The 20,111-nt window shown below is 36.3% G+C and overlaps 3 protein-coding genes across 3 annotated transcripts; 2 read left to right on the top strand and 1 right to left on the bottom strand.

The window, feature by feature from the left end:
• Positions 1-2,312: 2,312 nt before the first annotated feature.
• LOC106402340 (integrator complex subunit 3-like) lies at positions 2,313-4,441 on the top strand. Its single transcript, XM_048752481.1, has 2 exons — positions 2,313-3,178; positions 3,247-4,441. Exons 1-2 carry the CDS (start codon positions 3,109-3,111, stop codon positions 4,314-4,316), a joined length of 1,140 nt encoding a protein of 379 aa, XP_048608438.1. The 5' UTR covers positions 2,313-3,108; the 3' UTR covers positions 4,317-4,441.
• Positions 4,430-6,020, bottom strand: LOC106402341 (accelerated cell death 11). Its single transcript, XM_048752482.1, has 4 exons — positions 5,706-6,020; positions 5,321-5,493; positions 4,992-5,140; positions 4,430-4,699 (listed from the first exon to the last, which is right to left on the bottom strand). Exons 1-4 carry the CDS (start codon positions 5,895-5,897, stop codon positions 4,593-4,595), a joined length of 621 nt encoding a protein of 206 aa, XP_048608439.1. The 5' UTR covers positions 5,898-6,020; the 3' UTR covers positions 4,430-4,592.
• Positions 6,021-7,257: 1,237 nt separating this feature from the next.
• LOC106405697 (187-kDa microtubule-associated protein AIR9) lies at positions 7,258-19,146 on the top strand. Its single transcript, XM_013846226.3, has 38 exons — positions 7,258-7,573; positions 8,031-8,853; positions 8,978-9,049; positions 9,188-9,253; positions 9,346-9,417; positions 9,503-9,568; positions 9,686-9,748; positions 9,837-9,902; positions 10,142-10,241; positions 10,552-10,653; positions 10,781-11,004; positions 11,085-11,199; positions 11,321-11,441; positions 11,566-11,741; positions 12,107-12,242; positions 12,483-12,583; positions 12,691-12,738; positions 12,948-13,132; positions 13,211-13,328; positions 13,772-13,899; positions 14,017-14,188; positions 14,403-14,524; positions 14,664-14,835; positions 14,961-15,045; positions 15,131-15,204; positions 15,299-15,418; positions 15,561-15,756; positions 15,846-15,967; positions 16,225-16,429; positions 16,761-16,834; positions 16,975-17,113; positions 17,394-17,575; positions 17,655-17,810; positions 17,951-18,082; positions 18,240-18,298; positions 18,400-18,432; positions 18,519-18,650; positions 18,745-19,146. Exons 2-38 carry the CDS (start codon positions 8,074-8,076, stop codon positions 18,919-18,921), a joined length of 5,091 nt encoding a protein of 1,696 aa, XP_013701680.1. The 5' UTR covers positions 7,258-7,573; positions 8,031-8,073; the 3' UTR covers positions 18,922-19,146.
• Positions 19,147-20,111: the final 965 nt, after the last annotated feature.

The raw sequence follows: 20,111 nt of genomic DNA, 5'->3' as shown, positions 1-20,111 counted from the left end.
TGATTTTTTTTACTTAGACCATTAATTAGAAAATTTATCAAATGTTACATAATGTATTTATGATATCTTGCAATATCTTTATCTCTTTATTTAAAATAAACGAATATTTTTAAAAACAAAATATTTTTGGCGTATTTTTAGATTTTATTTCTGAAAATTACTTGATTTAATTTTGAATAATCATAAAATATCATTATAACTTAAGATATCAAATCGGCAACTCCGCATCCATATGAACGACGAAAGACGGTTGTTTCCTAGCACTACGTGCCAAGCTATCCGCCCTTTGGTTCTCCGTTCGGGGAACATGGATGATGTCTGAGTTGAAGAAGCTTCTTCGTAAAAGCTTGATATCTTCCAGATAGGTTTCAAATGCTGGCCATTCTTCTGGTTCCGAAACCATCTTCACCAATTGAGAACAATCCGTTGCAAACGTAACCTGAAACTGTCTTAGATTCTTCATACATTCCATTGCCCAAATCAATGCCTCCACCTCCGAATGAAGAGGAGACAGACACGCCCTTATATTCCTTGCTCCTAATAAACCATCAAAACCTGGTAAGGTACTATACCATCCTTGTCCCGAAAATAGTTCATTCTCTTTCCACGAACCATCTATAAAACACCATCGTCCTGTAGTTTCTAATGTAGGTCGGGCCTGTACTTGCCTCTCCCTTCGTTGATCAGTGTTAACCTGTGCTTCAGCCCAAAGTGTCGATTCCAGTTCTGCTAATCTAAGTGTTTCCCTTGGATCAGTATCCAGATTACTAAACACTTTATTGTTCCGACCTTTCCATATATACCATAATATCCATGCAAATTGGTGGTCATCCATCTTTGGAGTAACTCGCCAAAATAGATGATCCATGTTACCAAAAAACGAACAAGTTGGAAAAAAATCCGGACTCGATGGTATTTTAGATAGTGCCCACACTTGACGTGCTGGACGACAGTCAATATGAGTATGTGAATGTCTTGCTGTAAAAAAAAAAAAAAAAAAACTTAATATATTTTTTTGTTTATAAATGAAATTAAAAATTCTATAAAATATTTTTAATTATTTTTAATAATAATGACAGTTTAAATTAATAAATTTCAAAAATACATTTTACTAAGATTTTAAATATATTAGTTTATAAAAAATATAAGTTTTTACGTCAAATATAAAAATAAATAAAAAACTTATCTTTTAAAAGAGAATATCAATACTATTAAAACAAAAGAAATTTTTATCTACTCACAAATAGTCTAGGTTGAACCATTACATTTATTTAATTTCTTATTATTTCTCTTACAGCTAATTTAGTTATTATTAAATATATATCATATTTAACCAGCTATTTTCATATTTCCAAAATAAGATATCTAAAAAGATATTTTTAAGTATTTTTTCTAAGATTTCGTTTTAATAATATCTTTAAATACTTTTTTATTTAAAATGTAAATATACATTTCTTTTTAATATTTACTTTACATAATAAAATTCATAATTAATATTAACTATAATTATAAAACGAATATTAATTCATTTTTAATTTATAGAATAGGAAATGACATTCTTATAATATTTATATATCTAATAATTTATATTCATAATTAAACTACTACAACAATTGATAAATATATAGTAATTTAATAAATTTATTAAATATTTAATAAATTATAAAATTAAGGAATAACATATATTCATGAATTTTATAACATATTTTAAAACAAAATATTAAAGTAAGATATATAAACTAATACAAAAATTCATATTTTATATACATATTTAAATTAGAATATTAAAAATAATTCAATATATTTATCAAGTATGTGACGGATTGAATGACATATATTTAATTTATATAATAATCAAAATAAATTTTGACCAATATAAATTTAAAAATAACTTCTACCATAATTTAAGCTTTAAGGTATACATAAAATTAATATGGGGAGGGTTATGTAAATGAATTATCTTATCTTCACAAAATTATATTTATGTAAATTTTGATATAGCTATCTATACTTTTTAAAAAATAGGTTCGATAATTATCTTCTCAGTGACCATCTTTTCGGTGCACTTGTTCGGATTTGGCTAATAATATTTCGGGTTCGGATATGTTTTTTTCCTTTCTACGAGACTCATTCTTACATTTAGAACTATGTACAAATCGGATATTTTTGTTTGGATTCGATTTAGACTTCGGGTTACATATGTTATAAAAATGCTATTTCATCTGTTCCGAAATGTAAGATGTTTAGAAGAAATTTTATGTTTCAATAGGTAAGATGTTTTTATATTTTTAGGTAACTTTAACTTTATCAAAATCTGTGTAACCAATCAAATTTAATATTAATATTTTGTAATTGATTGAATAGTTTTTAATTTATAGTATTAATAATATTTTTTAGATAAAAATTAATTTTTTAATAAACGTGTTTTACCTAAAACATCTTATATTTAGGAGCGGTGATCTCTAATGAATTGTTCTTCAAAATAAACCACAATTACTGCAATTCATTTGGCCATCCTCATGACATAAAAATTTAGATTACCACTATATAGAGAGAAAAAAATAGCTGGCTACATAACGTTTTATATACTCAATACAAACATCTGGTCCTTTGCCTCGAGGGGTAAACTAAACAGTATTTTTATTGGGCTATGTAATAAGTACCTTGTCAATCACGAGTTCGATGTTCTTTGCACTCTCGGGTCGCTCTCTTTCATTGAGTAGTCACTCTTAAGTACTTGGACCAGTGTTATCCGTGTAGGTCATATCGCGTCCACCAGGTGTATGACGAAATGCCCGAATGAAATCTAGAGACTTGGTTCTGTTTCCAAGGTTATAAAGTTTCTTCCTTTTCTATTTCAGAGTTAGTGGAGTCTTCTCAATTATGCGTTCTTGTCTAAGTCTTTAGCCACATTGAGTCGCTGAATCCTTCCAAATTGGATAATGGAAAAGGGAAAGCCTTTCGTTGCGTCCTTACACGAAGTAGAGAACCAACTTGAACTGTCACTGCGTCAAGCCTTCGAGAGTCTAGAGCCGAAGTTGCAGCCACCATTCTCTCAGGATATCCCAGACCCGCAGGAGTTTATTGAGCTCAGTAGAGCCATACTTTATGCCGCGTTATGCGATTCTGGTTCCTCTAAAACCCACATCAAGCACTTACATGCTCTCGTCACTGATGGGTATGCGTTTTTCACTAGTTTGCTTGTTGGAACCGTTGTTGAACTCTACGGTAAACTTGTTGACGCAGCTAAGGTTCAGCTGCTTTGGTTAACAAAGGAGATGGTTGATGTTTCGAGTGTGGGACTGGAGGATTTGCTTGTTTCTCTACTGAGACGCATTGGAAGTGGGGATTATGGGGAGCAGAATGTTTGGCTTTGCTTTGAACTGGTGAGCTTGTTTCTTGACAAATGGGATTGCTTGCTTGAAGATGCGCCCTTGGTCTTGACTAGTGCTCTCTACAGTTTCCTTCGCTTATTAGCGGATCATTGTAGGGTCTCAGGGATACCGAAGCTGGAAAACGTGAAGAGACTAGAGATCAAATTCTGTGTCAAAATGTTTAAAGAACAGCTGAATTTGAGTTTGAAGATTGGAAGGGACCTTGTCCGGTTATTACAAGACCTGGTTCACATCTCCGAATTTAAAGAGATATGGAATGATCTGGTGTGCTCTGACGTTTCAAAGATTTACCAGTCGAAGACTTCAAGTAGATACTTCCTTCTCCGGATAACTCCAGAGATGGAAACCCAGTTAAGGTTTTTGCTTGGGAATGTGAAGCTTGGAAGCCATAAGCGGCATCAGGTATGGTTCTTGAAGAAGTTTCTCTTGGGTCCTGAAAAAGAAACAGTTCTGATCGACATAGTCCGGTTCATCTGCTGTGCTGTTCACCCAACTAACGAGATCATCCGGTCAGAGATCATGCCAAGATGGGCTGTTATAGGTTGGTTTCTTGAACTGTGCAGGCAAAACCAGTACGTCGAAGGACGTGTTAAGCTAGCTCTGTTTTATGACTGGCTCTTCTTTGACGAAAGAATGGATAGCATTATGAATGTTGAACCTGCTGTGCTCTTGATGTTATGGTCGATACCTCAGTATCCACACATCACTCACTCTTTACTTGAGTTCTTACTTCATCTTGTAGATGCTTATGACATAGCCTGTCGAGATGTGATCACGAGAGGTGTGGCATCAGCTTTCAGAGAGATTGAGAGAAAGGGAGTGGTTCAATCGCTGGATATGTTCCTATCAAATCCTGAGATTGCAACAGATCTAAAGAAGAAGCTAGCAAACTTGTTGTCATGTCATCAGGACATTAACTGAGTTCTTTAGAGCATACCAATGATACCATTACATATTAATGAACATTTCTTTGTATCACATTAATACATTGCAAGTGGTGTTCTTGCCAGAAGATGAGAATGAAATTCCACAGATTAATAAAACTAGAGATAGCACAGATTTATTCATAATGGTTTCAATTTTCAAATAGCTCTGGTTTGGTCCTTGTGAAGTCATTACATGAGTTGATAGAACCATATTGGTTATTTTATGCGACACTGTTAAAGAACGATAATAATAATAACTCTTCAGGGTTGTTCACCAATCGATACCAAGTTGCTTGGAGAGGAAGAGATTATCAAGATACGCGATTACTGGAGCTGATGCATTGACATAGCTTTGCATTTGTATCTTAGCCTCCGCTTCTGTAAAGATTCATAAACATACGAGAGAGTTATAAAAAAAAAATTGATTAATTGGACATGTAAGCAATCACTATAAACTAAATGAAATCTCAAACCAAGCTAAGCATATAGAAAGCTAACACATTCCCACTCCAAAGTGAACCATAATGTGTCTACTGCATAAGCCAACATCAATCTCGAAAGAGATTTCTATTACTATTTCCAAAGTTGATGATCTTGAAAACCGGATTTGACAAAGAGTAAGTATGGACTGCATTACAAGAATATGAATGAATGGAGTTGATGCACTAACCTTCCTCATTGAGCATGGTAAGTAGCTGAGACCTAGTGGGAAGAGCGTACATCCCAAGAGCAACAGCTTTCCTTATAGCCCATCCATGGTGTGGAGCAAACACTTGAGCATAAGACTTGGATGCTGGATCCTTTAGAGAATTATCACCTCTGCAAGTATCACCGACAAACACATTGAAAATTTCTTTCCCTTGAGTCTTGACCAAATAGAAAGAAAAACTACAACAGGACAACAGTTTCTATTCACTTCAATGACCTTATATCTGAATGACCTAACTTAGACTTTGAATAGAGACTCACAAAAGAGAATGAAGAAGATAAAACACTTACTCGGAAGCTATAATCTCTACAAAGAGAGCCCTGACCATGTCAAGACCACGCTTCACCCTCAGGAGGTTTCTAGTATGACTACCAGCTTTCCTTACACAGTTTGCTTCGATATCTTTGTCCATCATTACAACTAATGTCGATACTGAGCTCGACGCCTTCGCAAGATCTTCAACCTGTCGTCATTTTCATGAAGCTAAAAGCCTTCAGACAAACACACACTACATACAATGATACAATCCTTTTTTTTTTGTACAATTCAGAACATAGATTCCAACATTTCACAACTACTCTACATTTCTATCACAAAATATTTATTTCGAAACTACATATTTTTGTGATCTACTCAAATGCTACATTATTTCTTTTAAGTCTTTCTCAACGTTACCTTGGCGACATAGTCCATCTCGGCGAACTTGAAGGCGATCCCGAGGCAACCAAATAGAGGCGAGACCAGAGAGCAAGCTTGAGAGAACTGCGCCACGGGGACTTCAGGACTCGGCGAGCTCACCGTGGCTGCTAGTTCTTTGAAAGCGGTTGAGATTTTTCGAAGCGGCCTCTCTGCGTTCGAATCCGCCATAGAAGATCTCTCTCTCTTCTTCTGATCCTGATCTCAGTTTTCGATTTGGTAATCTGATTTGCCGCGGAATCTCCTTTGCTTCGGGACGACTCGAAAACGAGATTCTTCGCTAATCAGTTTTTTTGTAGTACTCGTTTGGTTTTCAGATCTATATGTATCCTTCTTCTGGATAATATTATCCCCACCCGAGTTTTTAATGTGCCATCATAATCGAACCAAACCGAATTGAACCAAAGTTTTTTTCTAACATATTAACCGAATTAACCGAAGTTTTTTACCGAAATGAAAATGGCAAAGTTTATTAATCTGAAATTGAATTTGAATCTCATTACGGTAGATGACTCCTTAACGAGACAAATTTGAAGTGACCTACATTTTAAGCAATCGGACCGATTGACTGAAATTAATTAACTGACACTTATCAGGAAATACGTTTATCATATGTATTACTATTAACCAACCCGAACTATAATTTTCAAACTAAACCGAACCAAAAAAAAAAAAAAAAAAAAACTGAAGCCCGAAACTAAATGACCATTACTACAATTAAAGACCTGGTTGGTCGGACCTGTCGAACTCTTGACTCGGTTGGTAAGCCGTTTCGCAACGAATTTACAGTCTGATCTTTTTTTTCCTAGAAATATTATGAACAAACCTTTTAAAATTTTGGTAGAGGATTGATTATATTTATATTTAATGGTTAGATTACTGAACAGGTGGATTGCAATTATTTTGAACACTTTGAAAGATATTTTATTTTAAGATAGTGACATTAACATTATTGGGTGGAGCTTATTTAGAATTTTAATTGAAGAATATTTAGGAGTAATAATTTCGGATAAGAATACAAGCAAAAAAAGGAATAGTATACATTTGTGTTATTTTTGACCCTTTGAGCCCAAACACATCAGTTTTCGAAAAACGTCCACTTGCCATTTACTCCGCTTTTACGGTTTCCGCCAAATTTTAATTGTATAATTTTCAAGCTTTTCTCTCTCACCAGTTGTTCTCTAATGTCTTTTTAAATTTACTTTTCATTTTAGTCCCTACAATTTAGTTATTATCCACAATCGTCTCGCTAATATACCATGTACACTTTCACCGACTAAATTTGTAAAGAGTAATGCAGCACAAAAATAATTTTTCACACAACCGAACACTAATTTCATTACGGGACAAGAGGAAAAAAAGGGTCACTTCTAATAATTTTGAAACGAAATAAAAATTGTAGGGGTACTTGGATAAAACTTTACAAAACAATAGGGTAAATTACGAAAACAAAGATAAATAAGAGGGTGTGTATATTTTGGATTCTTGTTAAAACATAAACACACTCTTCTGCTACACTGTTACTGTTCTTCATCTCTTTCTCTCTCTCTCTCTCTCTCTCTCTCTCTCCAACTGTTTTCTCTCTAGCACGCTTTCTCTCAAATTTAATCGCTTTTAACCTTTCTCTTTATTCCACTCGAAAAAGCTCCCAACTAAATAAAAAAAAAAACTCAGTGAGGAGCGCTACGTTCTATCTGCTTCGTCTCCAGATCTACATTTATCCGTTTCCGCCTTAAAAATTAGTCTGTCTCCTACGTTTCAGACGGCCGGAATAGTCGCCGGAGCTCCAACACTCACCGGTGAAAAATGGGGTTTTGATTATACTGCCTGCTTCGTTATTTAGTGCCGTAAGTATTATTATTTTTCTTCCTCTTCTGTTCATTTGTTTGAATAAAGAAACTTTTTTTGAAAATATTTTAATTTCGAGACCATGAACTTTCCTGCTGTTTCTCACTCACAAAAATCTCCCAATATTTTTTTGTTTTTTTTTTTAATTTATATAAATTATTGTTGTTTTTTTTGCTGATTGGTTGTTCACAAAATGACCAAAAGTTGTAGTAAGTAACCGACAGTGTAGCTAGAAGAAGTCAGAAACTAGGTTGTTTGTGTTCTTGAGTCGATACAATCTGTTAAGAGGACCCGGGTTCGATTCGGCTGTGTGCAGACATTTCTTATGGACTCGGCCGATGAAACTAGAAGTTGATTTGTGTAATGAAAAAAAAAACACAAGTCTCTTGTCATGTCTCTATATATAAAAAAAAGTCTCTCACCTTTGATGATCATGCGTCTCTTCTGATTTTGCAGGATTTTTCTTTTATTTCTGCTATAAGTTTCGATTGATTTCACAATGGAGGAAGTAGCATCTAAAGCTGAGGAAGAAGCTATTGAAATCACCGTAGAGGCAACCAAAGAGGGCAATGCAGCTGCAGCTGATGGAAGCAGAAGTCCAGAGAGTGTTTCCGCAGCGTCTTTGGTCTCAAGCAGAGCTGCTACTACTAGAAAGAAAGCAGTTATTAGTTCGAATCTTATAAAGCCAACCGCTTCTTCTTCCTTACGAGTCTCAAGCTCTACCCCTGTCACAATCAGGAGAAACAGCACTGGAGGAGTAACGGAGAAGCCAACTGGTTCCACTAAGGCTCTGCCAAAACGTACGAGTACTACTACTGCCTCAGTTACTGATCCTGTGAGGCGGTCACTTCCGGAACTGAAGAGGAGCTCTCTTTCTGCTAAGACTGTGTCTAGACCAAGCCTTCCCGAGAATAAAAAATCTATCCCGGTATCGCCAGGTAGCCGGAGCTCGACAAAGTCTGGTTTAAGTAAGCCAGAGTCTTCTGCTAGACCAGCAATGAGTGTCTCTGTGTCTTCAAAAAGAGCTCCATCTTCATCAGTTGACAGTAGTGGAAGAGCGCATTCTACTCTCTCAAGTGGGAGGACAGTTTCTAAGGTTTCTTCTCCCTCCGCGGGATCATCACCTTCTGTTTCTAGTGGTATGAGATCAAAGTCGTTATCAACACCTCTTGACCGGAGTTCCAACGTCTCTGGACGGAAGAAGACAGCTACCCCGGATAGCCGCGATTCACGGCTCATTATTCTTCCAAAGGTGGAGGTTAAAGCTGGTGATGATATGGTTAGGACTCACTTTCCTCTTTGTACTTACTATATTTTCATACAAGAGGTTCAATTCTTGACATTGCTTATGAGTTATGACACTTGTGTTGTTACTAATTGATGGATGTCTTTAATTTCTTAAGAGATTGGATCTCAGAGGCCACAGGATTCGCAGTCTAACCTCCGGTGGGCTACACTTGTCTCCAAACTTAGAGGTAAACCTCATATTTCACAGTGTTCTACTTCTAGTGCAACGTTTTGGGACAGAAATGGTTGCGTAGATATGCCAATCTTGGATTTGAATAAGAGTAGGGAAGATTATTTTAATTTCCTCTACTTCTACTTCTTACCAGTTTGTCTATCTAAGAGACAACCTCCTGTCTGAGCTGGAAGGTATTGAGATACTGAATCGAGTCAAGGTCAGTAAATTCATTTCCTAAGGCTTCTTAGTTTTCAACAAATATATACACACACACACCAGATGTGATCCTATTTCTTCCTTTAATCTCAGGTTCTAGATTTGAGCTTTAATGATTTCAAAGGGCCCGGATTTGAACCACTAGAGAATTGCAAAATGCTGCAGGTTTCTTTCTCTCCCATTATGTCTTTAGTTATTTATACACGAGTGTTTTCTGACGAGTATTTTAAATCTTGTATTACTTGGGCAGCAACTTTATCTTGCTGGAAATCAGATAACTTCACTCGCTAGTCTGCCTCAACTTCCGAACTTAGAGGTGATCTATAGAAATGGACAAAGTCTTATATTCATATAATATGGCAATAAGCAAACTTTTGCCCTTCATAAATGCACTGACTTTTTCCGACTATTTTCTTTCTTGTTCCCATGCTAGTTTCTCTCTGTTGCTCAAAACAAATTAAAGTCACTTGCAATGGCAAGCCAGCCCCGGCTTCAGGTACATCTTCTGTTTCATAATTGAGGTTGTCTACAATACATTTTTACAATTCATAGTTTCTTAGACATCTCAGAGAGACTTTTCTCAGGTCCTGGCAGCAAGTAAGAACAAAATAACAACTCTGAAGGACTTTCCATATCTACCAGTTCTTGAGGTTTCTCTCTTTATTTCTCTAAGTATATATTTTTGACCATTTCTTGTTTAACTGGTCAGTGGGAATTTTTCTCCTATGAATCAGTTTTATCACAGTTCACTGTGTAAATGGCAAGGTTCTGAAATGGCCCAGTTTGAGTACTTATTATTGTTGTAATGGCGTTATGGATGAATATTTTATTCCATTGATATATACAAATAAGCAGTTTGTAAATTTAGTTTGTGTTTTCTCTATTACAGCATCTGCGGGTTGAGGAAAATCCATTGCTGAAGATTCCTCATTTGGAAGCAGCATCCATACTACTTGTAGGTCCCTCCTTGAAGAAATTCAATGACAGAGGTACTCTTTTGTATAATATCTATAACCTGTAGTTTGCGTAAGTCTGATCCTTTCGTGAGAAAGATGACTGGCAAGTCTAAGTTTTAACTCATCATATGCACTGGCGAGTGATATCTTAGCAGTAGTATGTGAGAAGAGGTAGGAACTGTTAGACAAATGAATATAAACACTCAGCTAATGGGTTGTTTTAATTGTTTTTGCTAATCTGGATGAAGCTTAAGAAAAGTAGGCTTTCTTAGAATTGTGGGAATAGTATTTGTTCCTTTTTTTGTGTTAACAAGGTCTATTCTGGCCTTGAAATTTTCTTTAGATCTCTCTCGTGAGGAAGTGGCAATTGCAAAGCGTTATCCTCCACAAACAGCTCTCTGCCTCAGAGATGGTTGGGAGTTCTGCAAGTCTGAGCTCGCAGCAGGTACCAAATCAGTTATTCGAGTTTTAGAATCTTTCATTGTGGCTTGATGGTAGCTCATAACTTGATGACCTCCATATTAGAATATAATCATTTTTAAATGTTAATTCATGCAACTACTTGTGAACAGAATCGACATTTCGCTTCTTGGTTGAGAAGTGGCAAGATACGTTGCCTTCTGGTTGTATTATCAAAGAAGCATCTGTTGACCGACCTTCTGAAGAATCTCCCTGTCAGTCTCACTTTGGTATTGTTCAGGAAAGTACCGAGTCAGAATTAGTCCTGAGATATCAATGGTCTAAGGCAGACAGATCTCTTTCTAATTTTGTCCCTATTCCTGATGCAACTAATGAGGTAAAACTTCCTTGCCATACTTCCATTGGCATGTGTGCTAAAAGATTCTGTTTCCTAATTCTTTCGGTAATGAACTATAGGTCTATTGGCCAAAACATGAAGACATTGGGAAAATTCTTAAGATTGAATGTACTCCTATTATTGGAGAGATTGAATATCCATCCATATTTGCCATATCTTCACCAGTTCTACGAGGTATGCTTCTTCAGTAATACAATAGGCCAAATGGAAGTTTTCCATTGTTTGGCAATATCTGTCTTGCACATATTCTTGTATTGGCGTCCTGTAGAAAATAACACAGTGAAGCGCTGTGCAGGGAAAGGAATACCAAAAGTTGTGAGCCTTGAACTACATGGGGAACTAGTTGAGGGAAATATTCTCAAAGGACAAGCAGTGGTTGCATGGTGTGGTGGGACACCTGGGAGGTGTATTACCAGGTGGGTCATGTTTGCCGCTTTCCCCTTCTGTTACATGCCGCTATCGAAAAAATTGTGTATTCCAGTTTCTTGGTAAGACTTATGATTAGATTTAAAAGGCATGATTAATTTATCTTTGAAACAGTTGGTTGAGGAGAAAGTGGAATGGGAGCCCTATGGTGATTGATGGAGCTGAGGATGAGGAATATAGGTTATCTCTAGATGATGTGGGATCAAGTATGGTCTTCATGTACACACCAGTCACTGAAGAAAATGCAAGAGGAGAGCCTCAGTACAAATACACAGAGTTCGTAAAAGCAGGTAAATGGAAAAGCTTCTACACAGATAGTATCTTTTCTTTGTCACAATATGTGAAAAATGTTGTGATTTGTGTTGCTTTGCTTTCATCTCTTTCATTTTTTTTTACTAACGATGAAAGGTCTCTGTGGTTGCTTGTTTTTTATAGTAGATTCTCATTGTAGTTGTTTCTGTTTGCAAGAATCTTATTTATCTCATCTTTCCTATGGACTTGTATATGTCCTAGTTAAATTATCTCAAATGCATTTTCTTGCATGCTAAAACTGCTTCATGTAGTATGATGATTGTTATTTGTCTGTTTATCAAATGCCTGCCGTCTGTTAAATTTTCTGAATCTTGGGTTTACTAACTACGAATCCTGGTGGCAGCTCCTCCATCTGTAAGTAATGTTCGAATTATTGGAGATGCTGTTGAAGGCTGCGTCTTAAAGGGGATTGGAGATTATTTTGGAGGCAAGGAAGGTCCTAGCAAGTTCCAGTGGTTACGGAAGAACAATGAGACTGGGTAACTATACACGTAGATATTTGTTTTTTTGCTCTATAATAGGTCGATTATCTCGTTTGTTTCATTCCTCGTGGATATGGAAAGTAGCATGTGGACCTTCATGAGTGTTTGACTGTGTTGCCACTGCAGGATCTTTAGCGTCTTTTTCATTTTTTATCATTGTTTGCTTAAAGCATTCTACACCTTCCTCTGTCAGTTTTATAAAGCTGGATCCTTTTTTGCTGAAATTGTTTATCGCAGAGATTTGTCGTTGATATTGGCTGGAACATCTGAGTATACATTGACCCAGGAAGATGTTGGAAGACATGTCACATTTGTGTACATACCTGCAAATTTCGAGGGTTGGTTCTCTTTCCTTTTTCCCCCCATCAGGTTCTTACTTAGACGAAAGCCTCAAGTTATTGAGGGTTAGGCCGTAACCATTCTGACGTATCCTAGAAAATTTCAGGTCTAGAAGGGGAGCCATTGTCAACTTTATCCAGTGTAGTCAAGCCAGGTATGCTAAGATTTTGCAGAATGTAAATTTCTTTTTATGGAGGATTATATTGCTGATAACATAATTTATTGACTGTTGCTAACTAGCCTATATTTCTAGTGCATTAATGGGTATGAAACGCTTTTGTAAATCATAACTGCAAATTCGGACTTGCTAGACTTTTTCTCCTCACTTTTGGCTCATTTTGGTTGTTTTTATTGTAACTGCAGCGCCCCCAAAAGTGAAAGATGTTAAGATAGTTGGGGACCTGAGGGAGAATAGTAAGCTCACTGTAACAGGTACTGTTACTGGAGGAACCGAAGGCTCAAGCAGAGTGCAATGGTTCAAATCAAGTTGCTCTGTCCTGGAAGAAGGCAATAATCTTGAAGAATTGAGCACACCAAAAGTGGCAAAGGTATGTCAATGCATAATGCTCATCGAACAAAATTTGGTAAGATTTTTATATATGTTGTTAATGTTGCTTTTTTCCCAGTCATTCCGTATACCCTTGGGGGCAGTGGGCTATTATATAGTTTCAAAGTACACTCCAATGGCACCTGATGGTGAATGCGGTGAATCAGTGTATGTAATATCTGAAAGAGCAGTTGAGAGTAAGTTATTTTTTTTTTGTATTCTTGTATTTTCCTTGGATATATTGGTGGTGAATGCAATCTGGCGTATCTTGTGAATGAAAAATGTCATAAATGTCGCCTGTCTTGTGGTTTTTGTTGAAATTGTTATACACATTTTTTTTCTTATTTCATTACAATGCAGCTTTGAGTTGAGAAGCATGATCAGAAAAAAAAAAGTAGAACTCAATGAAATCAAATTTGCTGTGAAAGGGAATAACTGTATAATATATATCGTAAATTATCGTCTGTTAGTTTCTTATATTGTTTATTCATGAGCTATAACTTTTTTCTCGATATTAAGTCCTACCTTTCTAGTTACAAGTATTTTCATGCTCTAAGTATTGTGTTTAGGTGATCAATTTGTAGTCTTTGACCTGGAATGAAAAATTGGTTCTAATAACTTTGATTTTAACAACTCGCAGCCCTTCCCCCCAGCTTGAATTTCTTGTCAATTACTGGAGACAATATCGAGGGTGGAATATTGACAGCATCCTATGGATATATAGGAGGGCATGAAGGTAAAAGCATATACGAATGGCATTATCATAAGGTATCGTTCTAGCTCTTCATATTATTTCCTTAAAAAGTTTGTTAATCCAGTATGATTCATAAAAGAAAAAAAATAGTTGCCAAAAAAAAGTATTGCTCTTTACTTCTTTGGGCGCAGACTGAAAGTGATCACCCTGGTACATTGATACCTGGAGCCTCTGGGCTTCTTCAGTATACGATTACTAAAGAAGCTATTGGTAGATTCATTTCATTTCAATGTATTCCTGTGAGGGACGACGGGATTGCGGGAGAGGCAAGAACTTGCATGTGCCAGGAACGTGTTCGTCCAGGTAATGATTGTCTTGTTGTTGTCTTACTAGTTTAGCAAACTTCCCGAAAGTGATCATGATCTAGAATCTAGATGCAGAAATCCTATTTATAACTATAGACTTGAGAGTCACAGATGACTTGAAGTAGAGTAGGGCATGCAACCAAGAGGAACATGAATACTTCTTTTATTCATTTTTCTTCCTACTTACTATATGTGGTTTTGTTGGTCATTAGGAAACCCAAGAGCGGTGTATCTTCAAATTGTTGGAGCTGCTGTTGAAGGAACAACAGTGCTATCTGCAGAAAAAGAATATTGGGGTGGTGAAGAAGGAGCATCTGTTTTCCAGTGGTTCCGGGTATTGACCTTCTTACCAAATTTTTAACTTTTATGATATTTGGGAACACAAAAGGAACACTTTCTTCCTTATATTGGCGATACATCTGCATGGCATTGAATTAACCAGTAGCTCTTAAACTTATGTAAAATTTCTGCAGACTAATTCAGATGGTGGTACTCCAAGCGAAATAAAGGGTGCTACTACTTCGTCATATCTGCTGTCAGTAGATGATATCGGATTCTTCATTTCGGTTTCTTATGAACCTGTGAGAGATGACTGGGCTCGTGGACCAACAGTTATTTCTGATATAACTGGACCAATTGTAGCCGGTATAGTATTCTCTCCCTATATGTTACAAGCTTTGCAGTATCTGAAGGGGTACTAAATTTCATTAACGAGTAGATGAGTGGTGTAAGTAAGATGATATATATCTCTTAAACTCATCTCTCCGCAGGTCATCCAACCTGTCAGTCGCTGGAGTTTCTTGGATCAATGATTGAAGGGCAACGTTTGAGCTTTGTTGCATCATATACTGGAGGGTAAACTTCATACTGTCTTAAAATTAAAATGTATGTGATTGTTGGATGGAAAATTCCACAACTAAATTTACCTTTTGCAACGCAGGGTAAAGGGAAATTGCTCTCTTGAATGGTTAAGGGTGAAACGTAATGGTGTTAAGGAACTATTGAGTAATGATGGTAATTCTTGATCCATTATATACCTTTCGTTTCAGATTTCTTGCTTCCCCCTTTACTAATGTGCTTCAGATTAATCAATATGGTCCATGAACAGAGTTTTTGGATCTATCCCTGGAGGATGTCGGGGAAAGCATTGAAATTGTTTACACTCCTGTTCGTGAAGATGGAACAGAAGGGAGTCCTAGGAGTATCAGGTCTGATAGCATATCTCCAGGTGAGCTGTCTTTCAAAAAATGAAAGAATGTCAATCATGTACTATAGTTTTTGTAGAATGTCCTTTTAAGTTAAAAAGTGTACACTGTAACTTGAGTTTTGTACATGTACTTATCTTGGCTCCTTTTTTTCCTTGTAAACAGCAAATCCTATGGGGTTGGAGCTTTTAATTCCTGACTGCCATGAGAACCAGGAGATTGTACCTCATAAAATTTATTTCGGAGGGCATGAAGGTGATGGAGAGTACATCTGGTATAGAACTAAGGAAAAGTTGCATGGATCTGCACTCACGGAAATATCCTATGCCGGTGAAGAGGTCATTGCTTGTTCTAGAACATTGTAAGAGAAACAAATTTCCCAAAAATGTGTTCAGAGTTCAGATTTCTCTTCTTTTGGATAAGTGTGAGTGATCCGATTTTCTCTTGCAGAAAGTATACTCCATCACTTGAAGATGTGGGGGCTTATCTAGTCCTATACTGGATTCCTACTCGCGTAGATGGGAGGAGTGGGAAGCCAGTTGTTTCGATAACAAACTCTCCTGTTACTCCAGGTGCTGACATTGTCACGCTTTATATTATCTTGCTAGCTATTATACTAATCAGAAAGAACATTTTAGTTACCAATAACTGAAAAATCATTGTCCACATCAATCTAGTTTATTATGTTAAACATTACTTTCATAATGTCACCTTTTTGATTGAAGTTTTTCCTTAACTTATCAACTTTCAATTTGTTTAAGGCCATTGGTTTAGCTGATGTGTTAAAAAAACTATGTTTCCTGACGTAATAAAGTGAATAATGTTGCAGCTGATCCGGAAGTATTTAATGTTCGTGTGGAGAAACTTTTTTCGGATGCTTATTCTGGAGAAGGAGAGTACTTTGGCGGCCATGAAGGTGAAAGTCTCTTCAGTTGGTACAGAGATAATGATGGAACCATTGATGTTATTGCTGGGGCTAACTCCAAGACTTATGAAGTGACTGAGTCAGATTACAATTGCCGCATATTGTTCGGGTATGTTTCCACAGTCATTTCTCCTTGCAGCTTTGACAAGCATCCATTGCTTTGATATATTCCTTAACATACATGTATTAATGGCTTATTTTTCGGTTGTACACTTTGAATGTTTTCGTTTTGTCTCTCATCCGGGAAAAAAAATGTCTTAGGCATGTGATAACGGGTCTGAGCCCTTTATTTTTTTTTTCTGAATAACTGGCAGTGGTTCTTATCCATAGATATTGATGTTTCTTGTTTTTGAAGTATTAATAGTGATCCCTGGCTCCATTATGGTTTCAACTTTTGTATGCGGACTTGAATCTTAGAACTTATTCAACTTATTTTGCAGGTACACACCTGTTCGTTCAGATTCTGCTGTGGGAAAGCAGAAGATGTCTGAGCCAACTGAAATTATCCTCCCAGGTTTCTTGAAAACTAGCAAAACTTCATGTCATTTTTTTTTATTATTGTGTTATTATGTTATCCTTTTTGTTTTCTTCCTTTTTGGGTTTCTTTGTGGGTTATTTTGCAACAAAATTCTTACACTTCCGTTCCTAATACAGAGGTTCCAAGAGTAGAGATGCTTGCGTTCAGTGGAAAGGCTGTACAGGGTGATGTTCTCACAGCCGTCCAAGTGATCCCAAAGACTGAAATCCAACAACTTGTTTGGAGCAAGTACAAAGGAGCTATTGAATACCAATGGTATATTGCATCACTTCTGAGCTTTTATCCCTGTCTGAATATTTTCACTATGACATTTCGGAGTTACTGGAACTATGAAATTTTCAGTGCTATAAGTTGAACATGTTCGGATTTGGCTACCATCGATGCCTCTATATCCAATCATATGGAAAACGCGTTTTCATGTGTTGAACTTAATTATCTGACATCCTTGGCTTCTAGCTTTATATAAATGACGTCACAAAAACCTTTCTCAGAAACTGTTTATGTATTTGAATTCACATAACATTGGTTGTGACAGGTTCCGCTCACTGGAATCAGGGGATGAGATGTCGTATGAAGCACTCTCTTCAGAAATTTCGTGTTCATACAAAGTGCGGTTTGAAGATATTGGCAGATGTCTCAAATGTGAATGTGTAGTACATGATGTGTTTGGAAGGTCTAGTGAACCAGCATATGCCGAGACTGGTCCAATCTCTCCAGGTTTCTATGCATTTCATCTGCCATCGCATATATCTCTAATGAAGTGAACTTGTGACTAATTTTGTATCTGCTTATTCAGGTTTCCCTAGGATAGAGAAGCTGGAGATTGAAGGAGGAGGTTTCCACACCAATTTATACGCTCTTAGAGGCAATTATTTTGGTGGTAAAGAAGGTAAGAGTAAAATCCAGTGGCTTAGATCAATGGTTGGAAGTCCTGATCTCATCTCAATTCCAGGTACACACAAAACTTGAGTTATTTCCTTCATGTCAAATAGTAAAGCTTTTCAATTCTCAGTTCTCTTGTATCCAAATACCTGGGGAAGTTTCAATCATTTTTCATCTAGGGAATTGATTAATTTCTGTTAATTTTGGTAGGTGAGACAGGAAGGATGTATGAAGCTAATGTGGATGATGTCGGATACAGACTTGTGGTTGTATATACACCCATACGAGAAGATGGTGTTGAAGGTCACCCAGTTTCTGCATCAACAGAACCTGTTGCTGTTGGTAAGATCTTCAGTCATCATCATACTCACCATCACCGTTGTCATGAATATTGTCATCCTTTGTTGTTATCTATAGTCACTAAGTCTCTCTGTTGCCTCTACCACGACTGTTCTTTTCTCTAAAAGCAATGGGGTTCACGCTGATGTTTAATTTGCAGAACCTGATCTTTATAAGGAAGTGAAGCTGAAACTAGAAACTGGTTTAGTGAAGTTTGAGGTAAGATTAACTCTGCGTTTAGTTTAATCAACTTCACGACTTTTCCTATAAAAGCAATACTATACATATTCAGTTTACTTCTTTTGATCTTATGGAATCAGGTGCTGTGTGACAAGGACCCTTATCCAAAAAAGGTCTGTATTTGGCACTCACATAGTTGATTTTTTTGTTCATCCAATTGTGGGTTTTCTGAAGGGTGAAAGTGCTAATGATATTGCAGATTGTGGGAGATGGAAACCTCGAGAGACGGATGCTAGAAATGAACAGGAAGAGAATAAAGGTTGTGAAACCAGGCTCAAAAACGTCTTTCTCAAGTACTGAAGTTCGTGGAAGCTATGTTCCTCCTTTCCATGTAAGTGTGTCTGTGACCACATTCTCTGGACTCTTAACATTTTTCAAATTGTCTCATAAGTTTTTTTTATCATTTTTATGATGCATGTAACCAGGTGGAGACATTTCGTAATGACCAGAGAAGGCTGAGGGTTGTTGTAGATAGTGAGAATGCAGTAGACATGGTGGTGCATTCACGCCATCTCCGAGATGTTATAGTGCTTGTCATTCGAGGCTTTGCTCAGAAATTCAACAGCACTTCACTCAATTCGCTACTCAAGATCGATGCCTGAAATCTAAAAAGAGTAGATTGCGTCTATTGCAAGTGTTTTTCTTTGTGCCATTTAATGTTATGGTGATGAAAACTAAGAGTGATTGCCCAATGAACCGAGCTTTACCTGAGTTTCATATACTAATTTTTAGTTTTGGTTTGTTATGGTTGAAGAATTTATAACAATGTAAAAAAATCCATGAGAATGCTCAATGAACCGTTGTGGTTTAAACCCTTTATCATTTTATATCTTTGCCTGCTTAGAACTATATACACGCATATGTGAAATCAACTATTAGTAATGAGATGTAAATGAATACATCATTTGTTTTTCATATGTACTGTATTCTATCGAATCCTTAAGTGAGATTGAAGCACTCTCTTTACTAAAACTGATCATATATCTAACTGACAATAGTTTTCTATATGTGATTTTATCAAAACCAAACTTGATGATTAAGATACCCTTCAATTTCATCACAAGCCATGAACACAAAGCCATCAACTTTGTGACCAAGTAATACTGCTTTTGGATATTATTCAATTATGTATAGTGCGGTTTTTGGTTGTCTTAGTCATATACTGTCATTGTATAGTCAATCTCTTAGGATGCTCTCTAGTCTATATCTCTCTTTCTATCTGCCTAAGTGTAATCTTGTCACCTTTGTCTCTTTTCCTCTTTCTTTTTCTCAACTTTTACTTGTACAAATAGTTGCGAACTCCAAACCTTTTTGGATAAACAAAAGTTTTTTTTTCTCTTTATTGTATATATAAAGGCGAATATACCTTTCTAACAAGGAAGAAAATAAACAATTACTTGATACCCTTAATGTTTACATGTGAATTTGGACTTTGGAGGACCACAATTTTATTGAAGTTATCTTATCCTAGTAGTAGTTAAATACAATTTGTTCCTCCATCATGTTTTCTCTTTGCATTTCAACACTTTATGTATGTGACTGGATAACAAGTAGAAAGCATGCAAAAAGAAAATTTGAAAAAAGTTTTGGAATGCAAGAGAAAAGATATTTAGAAATAAAATCATTTTTCACAGATTTCTTAGAATTACGGGAAAATGTATAGAACAATCAGAATGAGTGATAATAGTACAAAATTGATTTATGAATTAGTGTTTTATCTTTACTTACATCTCAGCACTTTATGAACGTCACTGATGACCCTAAAGACATGGGAACACAAATTAAAAAAACA

The sequence above is a fragment of the Brassica napus genome, chromosome C3 (assembly GCF_020379485.1).
Source record: "Brassica napus cultivar Da-Ae chromosome C3, Da-Ae, whole genome shotgun sequence".
Classification (NCBI taxonomy): Eukaryota; Viridiplantae; Streptophyta; class Magnoliopsida; order Brassicales; family Brassicaceae; genus Brassica; species Brassica napus.
The sequence above is the reverse complement of the archived record's forward strand: the minus strand, read 5'-3'. Positions and strand labels throughout refer to the sequence as shown.